Source organism: Symsagittifera roscoffensis, chromosome 2 (assembly GCF_963678635.1).
Source record: "Symsagittifera roscoffensis chromosome 2, txSymRosc1.1, whole genome shotgun sequence".
Taxonomy (NCBI): domain Eukaryota; kingdom Metazoa; phylum Xenacoelomorpha; order Acoela; family Convolutidae; genus Symsagittifera; species Symsagittifera roscoffensis.
The window spans coordinates 81,202,887-81,222,739 of NC_087063.1; the positions used below are offsets into that span (position 1 = coordinate 81,202,887).

General features: G+C 33.6%; 1 protein-coding gene across 3 annotated transcripts in view; it reads right to left on the bottom strand.

Moving 5' to 3' along the window:
• LOC134840621 (kalirin-like) overlaps positions 1–19,853 on the bottom strand; it is a 54,307-nt gene that overhangs the window by 14,670 nt on the left and 19,784 nt on the right. For 2 of the 3 annotated variants that reach the window (XM_063856556.1, XM_063856557.1), the window contains exons 6-10: positions 5,477–5,656; positions 4,541–4,767; positions 4,033–4,185; positions 1,227–1,509; positions 91–133 (exon numbers count right to left, since the gene is read on the bottom strand). In XM_063856556.1, coding sequence (XP_063712626.1) covers positions 91–133; positions 1,227–1,509; positions 4,033–4,185; positions 4,541–4,767; positions 5,477–5,656 — 886 coding nt within the window. Of the gene's footprint in view, positions 1–90; positions 134–1,226; positions 1,510–4,032; positions 4,186–4,540; positions 4,768–5,476; positions 5,657–12,500; positions 13,136–19,853 lie in introns of those variants that run through there. The other variant, XM_063856558.1, reaches the window with a different exon arrangement.

Here is a 19,853-nt window from a genome sequence, read left to right on the forward strand (position 1 = left end):
AATGTGATCAATTTCATCGAGTTAATTAGACTTTTTTAACGCGTATATATGTTCCAAAGGTCTTTTGAAACAGAGTTTGGATGAACTTACCATCTGCGACAGTGAGGTCCGAAGCACTATTCCTGTTGCCGATCTGAAACAGTCAGGGTAATCCGGGTAGAATTGGTACAAATCTAGAACTTATCCTATTGAATAAAAATGTAGTACCTGGCACATAACGGTAACGTTGAATATAACTTGTCATTTGATAAACTATAAACTATAAAAGTTGTAATCTTATCTTATAATAATCTAATAACAGAAGGTTGGAAAATTGTAGAACAAAAAAATGAAAAACTCTTAAACAATCGCCAATCCAAGAAGTCGCCAAAATTAATTTGAATGTGTTTCCATACCGTAATAACAGATAAAAATCCTTTTTGGAAATCATTTTTTATTTCTTATAAAATTTTTTAGATGGTGTTTATTATGTTTGCATTTTGAACAAAAAAAATCCGAGAAAAAAATATGAGTTTTTTTCAATGAATCTCTTAGTTATACGGAATTCGCTGATCGAAATTAATTTGGAGACAATAAAAAATCAATTTTGACGAATCATGTTATATAGCTGCGGACGGGTTGTATGTGGGGTTCAGTTGACTATCGACGAAATTTCTAATTATCAGCTAAAAAACTACTTCTGTAAAGTAAGTGAGATTTTCAGTAAACTCATTTAGCAAAAGGAGTAGTATGGCCGACGACTTTTCGTTATTGTACTCTGCAGCAGCAGAGAAATGTTGAATTTATAGGAAAATTTTTAAAATTAAACATGTAAAAAAGTTCTGAAAATTTTTTGTAGGAAAAGTTCCTATCTTACAACTTTTTCGTAAGAAAAGTAACAGTGTTACAATTTTCTTATGAGAAAAAGTCCCTATTTTGTAACATTCTAAAAGCCTAATTTTATAAGAAGTTGCAAGATGCTTACAGAAAAAGTTCTAAGATAGTGACTTTTGGTCAACCCGGGTAGACATTGTGAATCTCAATCAAAACTTGAAATAACATTGGTGAACACTCGAACGGTTAGATGAGATCTGAAGGACCTTTTTGTCTATTTCTCTAAATTCAGTCAGTGTTTTTCTCACTACACACCTTGTTGACATGAAAACTGCAAGACACCCAATGAGACTACTCATTCCTCTATTCAACCCTGTCTATAATTTGGAAAAAACATAAAATCAAAAACTTACAACATAATGTGAGCCGGGGTTTTCTCCTCCTAGGAACAACTGAAGTCTGGATGACGATGAAGCTCCTGAAGATGCTTTGCTGGATGACCTCTGGCGACTTTTACTCTTCCTTCTCAAAGTATTCACAACTGAATGCGACAGCGATGAAGCTGTGCCGTTGCTGTTGTTGTTTGTGTTGCTGTTGGGGTTGTTGTTGTTGTTGTTGATATTGTTGTTTGCTTTGAATAAGTGGGAAAGGGAGGCTGCACTTTTGGTCTTCCGTGTTCTATTGCTTTCTCGACCCCTGAAAACGTGATTTTAAGGTAACACTCGAAAGAACAGTGTGAGCTGGGACCAACAGACTTGGATCCAGGGGGCGGATCCAGGGTTTTCTCGAGGGGGTGGGCAATTTTTGAAAAAACAGGAGAAAAGGCGTTTGTTCGCCGCGAGTTCCCTATCAAAATCAGTATATATTGGGGCCAAAGGCGTTTTAAAACAAATTTTAGGGTCAGTCAGTCAAAAATGGATGTTATGAAATAGTACAAAGGAAGGAACCTTTGGGTAGGCAGAGGGTCGAATCAGGGGCGGATTTAGGGGGGAGGGGCGGTGGGGGCGGAGGGGTTTTGGTGGACGCCTCTTCTCTGGGATTCGATCCGCTGCCGATCCAAAGGGTCCCCCCTTTGGTACTTTTTAAGAAATCCATTTCTGGCCGACCGACTCTACAATTTTTCGAAAGACGCCTTTGGCGCCAATATATACTAACTTGAAGGGGAGCGCGCGCCAAAAAAAACGCAATTTTTTTTGTCAAAATTATCCAAAAAGTGCCCTAAAACGTTTTTGACCGATTTTTTTTTTCAAAATTTGCCTGCTGCGCTGAAAACTTGGCCAAAACAGCGTTTTTTAAGTGTTCTAGGAGAGCTCCGAAAATCAATTTGGTCGACCTAAAAAAAGGTCGTCAAAATTTTGAAAATCCGCCCCCCTCGAGAAAATCCTAGATCCACCCCTGGGTCGAATACCCCCCCCCCCCGCTACTTCTTGGATCCACTCAAAAACTTAACCAATCGACGATCCGAGATAATTTAGACACAAAAAGACTTAAAGAATGACAGATATTTTACTAATCAATCTAATTGAATACATTTCGAAGGTTTTTTTAAATAAAAGTAAAGCAAAATTAGCGGCAGTCAGAATATTCAGCGCAACTTTGCTTGAACAATTTGGACTTTTTCCAGCTGTTTTATTTGTAGTTGTTTATCTTCAATTGTTCATCCGGCAATATTATCACATAAATGAAACTTTGATCAAAGTTGAACTGTCTACAATTTTTGGCTGTTTTTTGATGCAAAAAGGAAAAAGAGAATGAGCGGTTCAGTTTTTCGAGTAAAATTAGTTTTATAGTCAGTTGTTGATTTTTGTGACTCCGATTATGATTTTTAGCAATTTTTGGCAACTTCTATTGAAAAAGATGTTTTTTTTTTAGCCTCACCCTCGTGCGACAAGCTCTAAAACAAACATCACTCCGTCCCCCCACCCCCTCACACCGTAACCAAAAATCAAACCACTTAGACCAAGCCTTCAAATAGTTCTACCCAAATCAAAAAAATAACAGCCTGTGAGATATTCAAAACTGACTGATTTTTACGCTTTTTTGTTGTTTCGAAGATTCAATTACTGAAATCTGATTGGCAGTCAAGATTTTCAAACCTTCGATTTTATTTGCTCTAACGATCACTATCTTCAACAGTGCTGATTGAAATTACCTGGAGCCTTTTTCTCACATTGGTTCGAGATTAGACTAAGAATACAGAAGTTAAAAGTGTTTGGACTTTTATCTTAACCTTTGCGGTGCAATAAAATTTGCGATGCTCCGAACCAAAAATTTACTCCAAAAAGTCATTTTAGCTTAGATTAATTTGTCTCAAATTTGTATAAATGAATATGCTTTTGCTTGAAAGCCGAAATACGTTGATTTAACAATGAAATTCAATTGTTAGCAAAACCCATATTTTAAGTTTTCGCGCAAACTTATGGATTTTAAACCAGCCATGATTTTTTTTGAGCTGTGTAAGAGACTGTTTTTGATGTAACTTGGAAGTTTTGGTTTAGGTCTTGATTGACTGAAAGAAACTGAATTTACCCATGTTTGGGGTAAATTTTCGGTTACATATTCTGCAAAATAAGTTTCACCATAGTAATTTTCACAAAATTTTATGCAATTTTGTCTCTTCATTTTTTGTTTATTATTAACCTAATTTGAATAAAGCGCGTTCAAATTTCCGTTTTTGTTCATTTTGTCCGAACGAATTAACTTAGCACTGTAGTCCCAGAGGTTTAATACTAATTGATTATATAAACACGGTTCTCTGTAACAATTTTTCGCAAAAAAACACCCAGTGAAGAGTATCCGCGTTTTCTGAAAGAGGAATAAATAGACTTTCCGCGAACAAAATTTCGTAGTCTATTGTCGTATCATGGTAGTCAACCAGTAAGAAAATCCTTATTTTTTATAAGACAAATTCAATAGTTAAGCATACGCGGTTTTGCTAACCAAAGAGATAAGGACCCTTCTATTTTTTGATTCAAAGAGATCTCTTTAATTTAAGAAAGTAGAGGGTTCGCTTTCAAATAGGATAGCAAAACTGCATATGCATAACTGTTGAATTTTTTTTTTATAAAATGAGGATTTTCTTACTAGATGACTCGGATCTTACTAAACCTCAGATGGGATTATGAAATTTTGTTCGCGGAAAGCCTATTTGCGCGACTGAATTCGATCGCAACATAAGTCGCGGACCTCGCCGGCCCCCGGGTATGCAGAAACACCGACCTTTCTCCATTGTGGTTTGTGTTGAACTGGTATTGACTGTTCCTCATCTGAGCTTCTCTGTATGTGGCCATGTTCACTGTCTCTCTACTAGCACCAGAACCAGAAGAATGTTCTAGAAGTTTGCCCTGGATTGTACTGTGCCACGAAGAACGTCTGAAAATGTGACGAATTCAAAATAGTCTTCTCAAAAACAAATGCGCCAGTTTTTTTCAGTTAAACCTCTTCTTTAGGAATATCACAGATTGAACCCTTTCTCTTTAGATATTACGACACCAACACGTAAGCTTTATTGGTGCTTATGCATTTGAATAACTTAAAAGCAATAACAACAATTTCGTAAACCTAGAAACACAAAACCAAAAAAAATCCAGCCTTATATCTTATTTTCTCCCGGCGTTATCAGCGTTGATCTAGTTTATTGGTGTTCAAATTTTCACTTGGAAATAAACGCTAACAAATTTGGCAGAAATTTTACTCGAAATAACAAAACTTGTGTTTTTTTATTTACTGTGCAGGCGGGAGATTCATATTGAGGCTCTGATTCAGCCTGTCAGTCGACTGTCCCCCCACCGGACTACGAGGGGAGAGGGACTCCTGACTGTTGCCCATCCCTGTGGACCCACTGGAGCCCCCGTTGATCACTGACCAGGGCACATAACCCTCTGCGTCCAGGATGTCCTGTCCGTTGCCCTCCCGGAATACGTAGTAGAGACGGGAACTGCTCACGCTTAACACCTGCATCACAAAACACAGAAAACAAATAATTGTTAATTAAGAATTTTTTGCACATTTTTCAGCCCCAAATTTTTGGACTTTTTGATGTTCCGGAAAACTTTTTGGTAGAGGCCAGAAAATTCGTTTTTCATCAAAAAGATATATAAAAAAGTCGACAAAATTTTTTTTTCCAAATATTCCTCGATCCCCCTTCGAAAAAATCTCAGACCCACTTCTGATTTTCAGATACCTTTCCAATTGCTTTCATTGGAACCTGGAAAAATATGCAGAATAAAAATGTTGCAATAAATCTGTCTTGGAAAACAATATATTGTGCTTTATCACTATCTCCCTGGATGGAGATTTTACCTCAACATTTCAGCAGTTATGACCAAAATCAAGTATGATTTATTGCTCGTCTAGGTCAAAATTGTATACTTTCGGGACAATCTTGGCCTCAATTAGGCATTTTTGGGTTTCTAACTTGTAAGATATTTATGTATTATTGAAACGATTTCTTCACAAGGTAAAAAAGAACCAGCATCCCAGCTTTTCAACTCTCAAGTAATATCCCAGTTGTTCGACTCTCAACCAGAATTCCAGCGGTTCGACTGTTCAACGAAGCGGAATCGAAATTATGCTTTGGGTTGATCAGATAAACTTAAAGTCTGTCAAAAAACAGCAGGACGCGATTTATAAGCACTAAAATTCTCGAATAAGAAGCATATACCTGGATAGTGTCGCCTGCTTTGACCGAGATGTGATCTTCTTTTGCTGCCTCATAATCACACACAGCCATCACAGTACAGGGCAGACTACTGCCCCCCTCTTGTCCCCCCTCCCCCACACCCACAGTGCCCTGAGAACCCCCACCACTGCTCAGGTGGCCGGTAGAACTGTCCAGGGCTATCTAGGAACACAAAACACAACATTGCTTATAAAATTTAGTGTAAATTATCACTAACAGCTTGTTCGTTTTTCTTGATAATTTGAGGCGTTTATTAATACTATCCATGTTTCATCTTAAAAAACGCAACTAGTTGGCAATTTTGACCTCTTTGGAAAAAAAAAACTTTAAATGAAGCCTTTTTAGCCTGTATTTTTTTACTTTAATTTTTATGCCACCCTAATAAACTTTCAAGTTTTGCTTGCAAAAAGTTTTGCAAAATTTTTCAGTACCAAAATTAAGGCCGAATACTTAACAAAGCCTATGAGTAGAATATATACTGCATCGAACTGCTTTCAAACCAAGTACAAACTGCAAACTTGCCGTGGAGGTTATTTCATTTTAGGTTAATGACACCTCACTACAATAAAAGGTGTTTACTGGGCCCTGATGTTTTCCCCTTTCTCGAACAGGCAAATAAAGTCGATCCATTTAGTCTGGGGACTTTATTGTCTCATTAAATTCTTTACGGCTTAAATCACTACTAAAAGTGAATCATGAAGCGAAAATGCTTCAAGCGGTCATTAAACAATTCAAAAGATCACATTTCAAAAATTACACTGCGACAAAAAAATGCCTGCAGAGAAAAAAATTATCGACTGGTCATCATGGATAATTCAAGACAATATAAACAAACTCCAGCAACGGTTTGGAAACGTTTTTTTTTGCTGAAATGGAATTGAATGTTTTTGTCTATCCTTTAGCTATAACCGAGAAAAAGAAACACGAAACTATAGATCTGAACCATTTGATAAACATTTGATATAAAATCTATAAAATTCCTTCAAAATGTAAAAGGGCTTTAAAAGTTTTTAATGAAAATTTTTGGTCTATTTGCCTCTTTTGAAGCCTTCTGCTTATTAAAAAAGTGATTTAAAATTTTCGATAAAAAAAATGCTTGTCATACAATATTCATAAATAAAAGTTATAAGATAATAATTTTGTCATAAAAAATTTTTCTTTCAAAAACCACCGAATAACGTGTCTGGGTAACTTTAAGTAGATTTAATTAATTATATCCAAGATAGAGGGCTTTTTAACAATCAAAAACATAATTTTAATTTCGGTCGGAAAAAGTCCTTATCATATAGATTTCATATATGACAATTGTGCGATATGCATCTTTTCATAAACCAATAACACAAATTTGAGGTAAAAATTTTTAATTCCTGTTTTGGTTGCCAACTTGCTTTTGTGCTCAAAATTTGACTTTTTGTGTTTATAACGTAGTCCAGGATGAGTTTTTCACCCAAAAAATCCAAAAATCACAAAATTGTTTCATAAAAATGAGATCCAGAAAAGTGCTTTAAAAAATATAGGCGTTCAAAAATGTCATTTTCGCCAATTTGAGACAATAACGTGCGATAGATTTCGTGCTGTTAATATAGGTGCTGGTTGAATCTGGTTCAGAAATTGTTCAAATTTAAATTAGGGCAAGGTTTTTGGTTCACATTAGTTTTTAAAACGCATGAGGGGAAATTTAGATTTACAATCAGAAATTTTATTAAAACCATGATCTCAAGCTTCAAAAAGCTCTCAGATTATCTTTTTTCGTAAATTTATGAAGGTTGGAAATTTTCTAAATTAGGAAAATCAATTCGCGATTAAGACCATTTTTCTTTTAACGCTTAGCGTAAGCGGCAAATTAAGCGGGCTCAGAAGTCTTTCCAAATTGAGGTCCCGGGTTGACCGAAAATGATACAATTTTCATATATGGAAAAATGCTAATCATACACTTTTCATGCAACTCCATAAGTACAAAAAATTGCAAAGAATGACTATGATTAGTGATTTTTTCTATATATAGAAATTGTATGACTAGCATTTTTCTCTAAACCAAATTAATGATTTTTGATACTTTAATATCTCAAAATTTCTTGGTTGTGTTGGTAACCGAACACAAGTGACAAAAATTTGGTTACTCAAAGTAGATCAAACAACGGCTTCATTAAATTTTCAACTTTGATTACTTTTTAAATTTGATTTTTAACTTTGAGACTTTGGTCAAGACATAAAACATACATGAACATGCCATACAAAAAATAAGAGTTTTCTGCAATTTTGAAAAAAGTTGATAGCGAAAAGCAAAAAAAATTCTAAAATTAGTGTATCCAGGACTGCGTTATGTATTCAAAAAAAAATAAATTTTGCATGCAATCAATTTTTTCAAATTTTTTAAAATTGTTTGAGTACAAAATTAGACTTGCGGTTGAAAAAAAAAGTATTTGGGATATTTTCAAATTTACTTAGATCAATTTTTGTTGTCGCCATCAAAAAAATAATTGTTATAAAATTTCCATATATGGAAATTGTATGATTCGCTTTTTCTTTGACAAAAAGTTTTTCTTCTTTATTTAGTGGGATACACCAAGTTTTAAGCCAAAACAAGAAAAAAATTCTTCGAAAACTGATGACACCATTTTTTTAAAATGTTTGAAATTTGTAAGACTAGTATTTTTTTTCAGAGACTTGGTTTATGGAATTGTTTGGTTAGCATATTTGGTCTATGAAGGTCAATCCGGGGTTAGGCAAGCTAATTAGTCCAATTATCGATTTGCTCTTGGCAAAACATCAATTTTTAATTGATATTAATTGAGAGGGAAGCAATCGCACAAAAAACATGCTAAACTGGTTCAGATATCTTAAGTAGCTGTGACAATTATCTAGGCTAGATCCTGACACGATCAATCATGTTTGACTCTCTTTTTAGCTCTATAACTATATTAAACAATCTCTGAAGTCAATTACGAATACCAAAAGCCCATCAGGAGGCAGAATAAAATTGGTTCTTATAAATCAAGAATTTTTAGAACAAAAGGAAAATTTTAGCGGCAAACTCCCTGTTTGATGCCTTAAACACCACAACTATGAAACTAAGACGGAAATCTTACCAAATATTAATGCGATACCTGAACTAAACCTAAGTCCTTACGTCAAACTGCGGCTGAAAAACGGTCGATATTTGATAGAATCGAGCATAACTTTGAACCATAGAAGAGATTTAAAAATTTGGCATGATACCATAAACAACAGCATCATGAAACATCGATCGAATCACCGTGCTTGCGACCTGGAAGAATTGTGCAGCTACTTTAAGGAAAATCAACACTGATTCAAAGCAATTGTCTTCTGTCAGGGAAAACATTACTCGGGACAGGCTGCCTTGTAAATCAAGTTAAAAAACACGTCATCTCCAGATGAAAGCAGCATTACAGCTGGGCGGTGAAGCACTACCGTGAACTGCACCAAGCTATGAAACTGGAGCTGCACACCCCTGACGGCATCTGGAGAAACAGAGGCAATTTGTCAGAGTTGCTGAGTTGTCCTTTGTTGTGATATTCTTTCAAACCATGGCTCTAACTGCTGCGCCAATTCTAACTTGAATATGGTTACGCAAGAAAACTGATGATTGGCGACCTCTGTTGCAACTTGTGAAACTTCTAAAAACATGAGAATGGCATTTGTCCAGTTTTTTTTCGATAAATGCTTCTTGAATGATGATATTATTTTCGATTTTTTCGAGTTCCGTGTTCCATGAACTGATCATTTCTCTGAGCAAGCTGTGCTAAGTTTTCAGAAAAGGACTAATGAAGCATGAACTAAAAAACAATGATGAAATAGTTATCGTTTGTTGAAATAGATAAAAAGTGGGTGCCATCGGTGGTTTTTAATTTAGGTCGAAAGCTCAGCACATTTTCTGTAACAAACGAAAACTAAATGAACGCTAAATTGCTAAAATTGTCAAATTTTCAGGTTAAACCTTTACAAAATACTGACATTTCAATGAAACATTAGATGATTTTAAATTGCCATTTTTTGATAGCGAAATTTTTTCGTATGGTCCAAAACGTCCCATTCAGGATATGCTTAATGAAATTCATTTTCCAGCTGATATTGACAATTTAAAAAAAAACCTGAGCGAGAATGAAATAGAGGGGTGAAAGTATGTGAAATAGAAGACTCAGCAAAGTTTTTAGCAAGCAACATCAAAGAAATATCAATTGATTGTGCACTTTCAAGCGTGGTGAAATATTTGAAATGAAAAGATTTTTTTGCCGTATTTTTTTGATAAAGGCAATCGATTTTGTGTCATGAAAAAACATACTTCTGACAAAAAACAACAAGAAATTTTGAATTGCTTACAGTTTACAGAGAATGAAAAGGGCACTGATAGTTTGATCTGGAATGTAGAAAAAGATATAAACATACTCGAAATGAAAAAAAAACTCCTCGCTAGGTTATACGGTTTGGTTAAAATACATACAAATGAAACACCACTCCGTCCGGTTCAACCAATTCCTGACGGTAGTTATCATTAGCTGAATAAAATTTTGACTCCCTTTTTGAAAAGGTTCTTGGTGCAAACATTGAAGTATCTACGGTAGACGCTCGAGAAAAACTCGAAAAACTAGTACTTGACGAAAATGAACAAATTGTTTCACTAGACGTTAAGAGTTTGTTCACCAACGCTCCCTTATCGGAATCTGCCTTACGTAAATCACGTAAATCGTGTAGAGCTGATTACGCCCCAGATATTGAGTGTTCAACTCTTGAATTGCTGCTTAAGTTAAACGTAAAAGATGTTTCATACAAAAGCAATGAAAAATGGTATTTATAGAAAGATGGGTTAGCCATTGGTGCATCCCTGGCAGTATTTTTGGCTAATATTTGGATGCAATTGCTTGAAGGAATATTTGATAAGAAAAAGATGGCATTCACCAAATAACAAAAAAAAATTTGAAAATTGTCCAAAATGCAGTAAAAATTTGTTTGGAACAGTAAAGGTGTTGAATGTGAAAAATGTGAAAACTGGTTTAATGCAAAAAGTCAAAACACCAGTAACAACAAATACCAAAAACTGGTAATATAGTATGGTATTGTAAAATTTGTCGCGTTTACCAGACATTTCAACTTGTAGTATTGAAACAAAACTGTTCGAAAGATACGTAGACGACTTTATTTGTACTGTAAGATGGGACTCAAACATGTTAGTTTATAGAGTGATTTCATTGCATAAAAACTTCCAATATACTGTAAAAAAAGCCAACGAGAAAGGTGAATTTGTTTTTTGGATATGAACGTTGTAGTAAAATTACAAAAGGCGATCACAAAAAAATGGTTTCGAAAACCAATGGATACTGTAACTATTTTGAATTTTTATAGCTGTGCTCCCGTTCAGCACAAAAAGAACGTTTTGGATGGAACAATACATAGGTTGTTTCGATGTACCACTAACAGAAAAATTTTGACGAAGCGTTAAAAACTAACGAGGAAATTTCGAAAAAAAATCAGTACCCAGTATCCCGGACATCAAAAATTGTAAATAGTGTATTGGAAAAATCATAAACGAAACATCAAAAACTTCACAGAAAACAAAAACTGAAACCAATCGCAAGAAAATTGACAGAATGATGTTTTACAGTATCGAGGAAACTGAAGTTTGAAATTGAAAGAAAAAATTCTAAGGTCAAGCCCGCTATTGGTCATTTTGACAACGCGCAAAATGAAAACTTGCCTGCCGTCGCTTAACGTCAACTTTTGATTACAAACTGAAGTCTCATGTGGTTTTTGAATGACAGCGTAATGGATGTAGTTCCACCTATAATGGGCAAACGTGCCGACATCTAACCAAACGGATAACAGAGCATCAAAAGAATGATTAGCCAGTAGGACAGCATTTCGGAGAATGATGCGGACAATCTAAGGCTTCTGAATGGTGATTAATTGACAAAATCAATGACGTTGATAAATTAATAACATTGGAAGCCCTATATATAAATAAGAGCAAGCCGCAACTGAACACGGGTGACGAGTACAGGAGCTGAGAGCTCACACTAAAATATTAGTTTCACATTGAGCATGTCAGCTTGATTCGAAGTAAAACATACAAAATGAGTGAAACATAATTTCAACCTAGAATTAATTTCAATAAAGTGAGATAATTAGAAAAAATTTCGGACATGTGTTGGAGAACGAAATATCTTCAAAAACCAAATTTCCAAAAAATCGTATGAATAATTATGTAATTTTCTTAGATACTCGTAAGCATTAATACTAACCATTTTGATTGTAAATTTTTTTTAACTGTAAATACTTTGACTTTAAATTGGACATACCTGATGATGCTAGTTATAGCGAGAAAGTTCTTATTTTAAAAAGAATTTTGTTGACTTATAACTTTTTTAAACATCTCTTTCAGTTAAATTTTTTTTGAAATTTTCGAAATTGTTCAGCGGGACACTATCTGTGGTTGCCTGGATGAAAATTAAATAGGATGAAACACATGAGCTTTTTAACCAGCTGAAACATGCTTTCTTTATAAATGGCTAAATCTCACTTGGAGGGGGCTAGGGCGACTGAAACCCTAATGCTAGTTGCCGAAGTTCAAAGGGTCCCTCTTTTTGGAACGATTTTATGACAAAAGTTTCAGCCTGACTAGCCATGAAGGTTTTTTATTAACGCCGTAGACACTATTTTACACCATTTAGAAAGATTGAAGGGGCGCCGATAAGTACCCAATTCTTTTTTTCTAAATCAAAACATTCACAAAAATGTTCAAAAAAGGCGTTCTTCGACTGTTTATTCAAAAGTTTGCCTGCGGCGCTGAAAAATGCCAATAAAACATCTTTATATTGTTAAACCGCCTTATTGCAAACATCAATAGGTACAACAGCTCAAAAAACAACACCAGAAGCAAGATAACTCAATTATGTAGAATTGGAAAATAAAAGCATAATAAAATTTCGCTTTTAAAAAGGAATTTACTTTTTTCATAATGTTCCACATATGATTAATTGATTGAACTTACTTCCTCGTAAACGCCTTCTTCACTCATTTCTAAAGTCTAAGATTCGACAGAAATTGAATAAAATAGATGCTTCAGAAAAGATAAAAAGGACTTGGACGCTCCAGGTTGAAAAAGAGACTACTTATTTTACAGCCTCGAAACCTCGTCAGTAGAAAGAAAAGGATAATAAGGTTATACGAAGCGTGAACCAAAATATTTTTAGCTCCTGATTTTATGTAAGTTTTCTGTAACGGAACTGTTTTTTTTTCAATCTGTGTCAAAACATGGTAAATGATTTGAACAATTTTTTTTCCCGGTACCCCCCAGACAAAACTGACAAAACTGAGAGATAAAAGACCAAATTAGAGTAAAATTTTGAGGTACGGATTGGAAATTTGAGATCAAATAGACTAAAATAGCTGGCAGCAGACGTAATAATCCGGTAAATGGCAAGGATTTGGACCTTATTGTTTGAGGGGTAAAAAATACGGGTTGTTTTGTTCGAGGCTGGATAAGCGACCGATTTGAGGGAGTGAATTTATAAAGGAACAGAGATAATGGATAGCTGCTCTGATCTGATAGAGTCAAAGCGATCTTATACCTAAGGGTTGAGTAATGCAGAAATAAATATGATAGAAGACTCGCAGGCAAGGCTTCTGGGGTGGGGGTTTGTTAATAGGTTACAAAAAGACAATAAACAATAAATACTTGATATCTATTGGTATTAGAAAACTAATTCTACAAAAAAATAGTCGGTAAATAAACGATGCCAGCCATTTTTGGCTCTCTAGAGGGTAATGTTTTTTCAAAGCACGTAGGAGACCAACGTCTGAATATCTGAAATAATCATTTTCAATAGGCAAGACACAGAATAAACCAAGTTAGCAGAATAAAGGTCCAATTTTGATGAAGTTGTTCACAGTTTGATGGGTTGTAATAATTTAGAAGAAATAGTATTCTGCGTCATTTTATGATTAGATTTTGAGGATTGTTTTTTTTCTGACTCTAGAATTCGAGTTGAACTGTAGGATGCGGGATTTTTTTCTTCGTTGAATCGTTTTTACTGATAATAATTAATTAAAGGTTTTCATCAATAAGTTTTCCACACGATTAACTGAATGCATTTAACGGCAAATATTTGAAGCCAATATCGAAATATATTTTTGATATAGTTCTGCTTCAATCATTTTTCATAAGTTATATCTCGATCAAGTTATTGGTGTTCACGCCAGATCTCTGGAATTTTTGGACTTACATAACATCAAAGATTGTGAGAAATGCTGGTGTTTTCGGGTAATTCATGTCACCTTCAAAGTGAATCTGCCAAAATTAAATCGATATCACGGGAAAAAATCTTTGAAAAGTGATACTTCTTTAATTTTCTTTCACGTTGAACCTAAATCGAACATCACAACAAGGTAATATTGTGAGAACAAAGCCAAAAACCGAATAAATCCCTCAATCGAACAAACGATTTGGTAATATGAATCTAGATTAATAATTGAGAAAGTGAACTTGATTTTTGGGAAAGCACGTTCATTTTTTATGGCATTGAGTTCAGTTTTATCATTTGGTGTTCTAAGTGAGGGGTATTAACGTTACACCACGGATGTTGCATGCAAATAATTTCCGTTCTCCGGGGAAGTTCAAATAGAAATTTCCGATTTGTGACAAAGATACAGGAAACAAGGAAGACAGCCCAAATGCTGACCTGATTAAGGTTTCACACCTTGTCAATAAAATTCTCAGAAGGAGAATAAAACTGAATAAATTAATTGTAATTTTTCTGGCGCCTGTTGATAATAGGCGATAAAATAAATAAAAGGGACAAAAAACTTGCTGGTGTTTTCGGGGTCATTTTTTATTGCTCCAAAGAGAAAACTTTTTCATTCCAAAATCTGGCTTGGTGTACATCATACTCAAAAGTGAGCCCACAAAGCAACCCCCTTGTCCCCTTCTCCTACTACTTTATCACTTTTTTGGCCAATAACTTCTAAGTTTTCTTTAAAAACAATTATACACTATTTTAAAAGGGCATGCACGCCAAAAACCGCAGTTTTCTTGTCTAAAGCTTACAAAAAATTCAAAAGTAAAATTTCTTCACACAGTTTTACAAAGCGGAGGAGCTCCAAACCAAATTTCCTATAAAAATTTGCTAACTTTTTTTTTCAAAACTGGTCTTATCACTATTTTTAATATTGGCGATTTTAGATATTGTAATTAATTTAAGACAGTGTAATGAAAAGAAAATAACTTGTTGCAGAACCGAATAGATTTTAGAAACACAAGTGATGAAGTTTGGCCTTTTGGGCTTTCGATAGCTCAACTGGCTTTGGCCGATGCGAAGGAATCTGACAAATTCCCGGAGTTCCAACCCAGAGAAGATTAAAAGTACCGTAAAACAAATTAAACGGAGCTCCGCAATCCCAGAACAAAGATAAACACAGAATTAGCAAAACTAAGTGGAAAAAAAAGAGGCTGAAAAACTGACGAAGGAAAAATTGGTGGTAGTTTTTTTTTGTTGAATAGCGCAAAAGTATTTTGAAAAAATTCATTCAATAGAAAAAACCACACCTCCTATGCCATAAAATGCGTGAAATCAGAATAAGGACTGAATTTAAGTGAAAGCTTTTTTTCAGGTGGTAAAAAGCGAAACAATTTGTACCATTATAGTACAATAAAATGCAAAAATTGGTCGTAAAAAGAATGAATTAAAAATAAAGGGGTATGATTTCTGAAAACAATCAAATCAAGTCGACATTGTATGTATGGCAAAACACCAAAATGCTAATTGTTCGTATGTAACTTCAGAAAAAATTCATTACAAATGGCACAAATGAAGCTGAGCGTTGCAACCAGAAAATAAGGTAAAAATGAGCTCAAATTTGAATTAGGCGGTAAATTAAAACAGTATGAAATACGAAAAGAAGTGAATTTTTGTCTGATTGACGAAAAATATTAAAAAAGTAAAAATAGAATATGTATTTCAACAACTCCCTAAAACTGTCAACAGCGGAACTGATTTGATGATAAAGTTACGCGAAACAGGGTGAAAGTATTCAAAATATAGAGTACATGAAAGGTAAAGAAGTAATTCTATAACTCAGACTAAAATAATAAATAAATCAGTAGCATCAGACACAAATAATTTTTTCCAGGTCAAATTATAGTAGGATTTGACTTGAAGAACATCTTTTCAACAAACGGTTCTCTGAGAATTTGCGAAGGAAGGAATTCAAAAAATGGGCTCAGATGTTTTCTTATCACAAATGAATTTGAGGAATTCGTTGTAGCTCCCTAAATTGAATTTTCTTTTGATGGTCAGTTTTGTTTACGTTGTTTATCTTAAGTGGGCGGAGCATGTGTCGTCTTTTATCAAATATTCTCAAGGAAAAGTAAATGCCGCTTGTCTGCGTCAGGATTCCGAGTAACCAATTTATCAATTGTAGTTTTCCAAGTTTGTCACAGTGAATTGTATTTGCTGTCAATTCGAAGCAAACGCAATTACCTGTAACCGACCAAAACTCAGCATCTTATACAGAATGCAAGCTAGCCTTCAATCTTTAGATATTTGTTGTGAAACACGAAAGGCATTTCCTGGGCTTCTTACAGAATGATCGAACTGGTAATAATAAAATTAAGGCTAAAAACTCCTTTTTCTTTTGTATGGCATATTTAGATATGCCTTGATCAATGTCAGATAATTTGAAAATTCTAATTTTAAAAATAATCACCTTTGAAAATTTTTAGCAAAATTTAAAAGTTTGATGTTTTCAGTATATGATTTGTGAAAAGAACTCTTACACAACTCCGGTCGTTTCAAATGCGTTTTAAATGCCAGACGATTAACCCTTTACTGACTCTAGTATTGAGTAAACCATGGGTTTAGTCACTTGTGTTCGGTCACCAACACATTCCAAAATTTTTGAGAAACAAAATTTAAAAAAATCAGCTTTTTGGTTTATGAAAATAAGCTTATACTACAATTTCCAGACAAAAAAAAAAGCTTATTTTAGAGTTTTCTCAACCTTTTCCGTATCTTTTGAGTTTTACGAAATTGTTTGATAAGCATTTTATCATATATGAAAATTGTAGGACAATCATTTTTGGTCAACCCGGGTAGCTAAGAAATGTTCGAATGATTTTTTGAATGTTTCATCAAAATTCTTTTTTTTCTACTTTGAGTAATAATTAGCTTAAAAATGAGAATTGATGTTTCAGAACTTAAACTGGAAAAAAAGAATAATTGAATTTTCCACCACGAATATTTTTTTGAAATATTTAAATTTAAAATAATTCTACAAAACTTTTGCAATAATTACATTATAAATATTGAGTTTTTTTATGAAACCTTTATTTTTGTATTGGAGCCCACTTTCATGTTTGCTTTCTTGTTTTAACATTCCACGGCGGTTGGCGATGAGCTGAAATGCTCCTTCAACAGCCATTCCAGAGAAAAAATTATTTTCATTATTTTCATTATTAATGTAATGTTTCTGGATAAATGAATTCAAGTTTGGCAAAAGTAATAAAAGATTGTTATCTCTTCGTATACTTATTGTTTTTACTCCCGACCCCCACCCAACGATCTTTCATGTTTTCTAATCCCAACACCTCAAAACCCTGGGGGTTGAGAAGGGCACGGAAACAAGGAGCAGGAGGAATGTTTTACAAATTAATTACCCTAATTTCAATATGAAAGAAAAGAGCTCTAATGATTTTTCTAATAGTTGCATCAGAGCTCCTAGCCAGTTCTGAAAAATTATTAGGAGAAAAAAATGTAAATAACGTTTCAGAACTGAATTAGAAAATTTGAAAAAAGTTTATGAGTATTTTTTTCTCCCTAATCTCACTTATTCGCTGCCCACTCCACTCATCAATATTTTCCTACCTCAATGAGTCTTGATGTACAAACTAGGTCCTCAAAATTCTCATTAATTAATCAATATTTACAATAGTTAAAATAATTCGTACCTCTAACTTTGTAATTGAACTAAAGAAACAAACAGAAAATAGAACTATTTAAGTAATTTTTTGCTGGTTGTAATCTTTCAGAACTTGCTAAGAGGACACACTCTGATCAAATATGCCTTATTTGAGCTTCGCGTTTTGATAAATTTGAATGAATAAATAAACCCTAGATTTTTTTCCAGTTTTCGTATTTCATTTTTCTTAATTCTTTTGATAAAGAAAAAATGCGGGAAAGTACTAAAGATTTTGAGAATCAATTTATTGCAGCTCAAAAATTGCTTCAATTGAACTATTTATCAAGTGATTTACTCTCTGGAATCTGTTGTTGAAATCATAACTTGTGACAATTATATGAATAATGCTAACTGAAATTTTGAAAAAACGCCCCAAACATTCAATGGAGAATCAAACCATTCAGAATACTCATCAGACTATAGAGATTGAAAAGCCTTGTTTAAAAACGTGAACAAGCATGGCATTGAAAACTCCATGGTTAATTTCTTTAGCAATTAGGAAAACTTTTTCATAATGCGAAAAAAGTTCTTCGTAAATTTTAAATTATTATTGAAAACTGCTGAGCTGACGAATTTTTTCTGTTTTAAAGAGAAAACTAAGAAAGGGTGATGCAAAAATTTTACTGCGACAAATTTTTGCCGAAAATTTTTTTTCAAAAAAACACGCCAAAATTGTCATATTTGGTCAAGTGGTACAAAACAAAGTTTGTCTGGAGAAAAAGCTGCAACTCAAAGCTATTGAGAAAAAACTTGGTTAGAAAGCTGTTAACTAAATACAAACAGTTATTTGATTTCAATTTTGAAAAAACTTGCTTTTCGTTTTAAGTATTCCATTGGACGAATTTTAAACTCACTCTTGCTGTAAAGTTTTAAGTTAAAATTAATATTCATAAATTACATTAGCCTTTTCTCAAAAGCACTTGACTATAAATATAAACATAGAATACTTGCAGTTAAACAATTTTGATATGAATGTTACCAAAGATATTTGGTTGGTTTGACGCTTGGAATACAAATTTATACGAAATATTCGATAGTAGCAAATTAGAGCTATTTGGATTTAGACAAGTAACTCGAAAAAAATTTGATCAAGAGTCATTTTAAATACAGCTTCGTTTTTCTAAAAAATTTAAAATTCAAAAAAACCAAAAATTTTACAAAATCCAAGTTTGTTATCGAAGTAAGAATTGGTTGCAATATTACAAGAAAGATTCCTAAAACATCTAAAGATGAAAAAAAGACTCCTCAAGAAAACAAATAAATTAGAAAATTGAAAGGCACTAACAAAACAAAAACATTCGCTCTGCAAATATGTTTGAAAATGTGTGTGACATCGCAAGTCACATAAAATTTTTTCTGGTTTCAACTAAACTCTAAAATTAAGAGGTAAGATTTGAAAACACTAGAGAAAAAAATCATTCCCCACTGAAGACATAAATGATATTTCTAAATGCAACGTTTTTGGTTGATTTTGATAGTAACGAAGGTTTTATAAAAGCTCAAAACTTATAAGCAAAAAAACAACGATTTTTATGGACCTTCAAGTGTTCCTACAAAGACATTAGCTGTTTAAATTTCCAAATTTGCTCAAAACTTATAAGCAAAAAAACAACGATTTTTATGGACCTTCAAGTGTTCCTACAAAGACATTAGCTGTTTAAATTTCCAAATTTGCTCTGAATTTTTGAAACAGAAACAGAACTTGAAAAAAAACTTGCCATCCACAAAAATGAATGTTGCTGAAAAACTCCACTTACAAAAAGGAGGCAATTGATTAATGTTTAGCCCTTATCTGCTAAATTCTTTTTTCCAATTTTTGGAAAACTGTTCGAAAAATCAATTAAAAAACACTTGAGGAGGTTTTTTTATCAAAAATTACCGATTTAATTACGGAGATCATTTGTTTGATTCTCGGGTCTGATTATATCATTGATCATAGTCGCTCTGTCCGTGCTAAATTGATACTCATGAAACCAGATAATTTGAAAAAGTTGATTAAAACGTAATGCTTAAAGTTTAGAAGAAACTTTTCATCTATTCTTAACAAAATCCAAAGAGGGGGTATTCTATAGCATTTTTTTTCAGCCTTTGTCTTCCTATATTTTTGGAAAGAAAGCAGATAGAAGGTTGAAGGAGAATGGTGTCCAACTGTTCATATTGAAACAAGATGGTACATTCTCTTTTTTCTGGTAAAAATAATTGTCCTGTCCATGGGTGTTGATTAGGTTTTCTTTTGAAAACGTTTTAATTATGTTAGCAAATTAGAATCACTTAAAACTTTAAGGGCTGAGTGAGTTCCAAAAAGTATTGAAAACATTATATTTCAGAGATAGAGTAACTAAAATCAGAGTAAATTCGACCATCTCTTCGGGAAAAAACTAGAGTCACT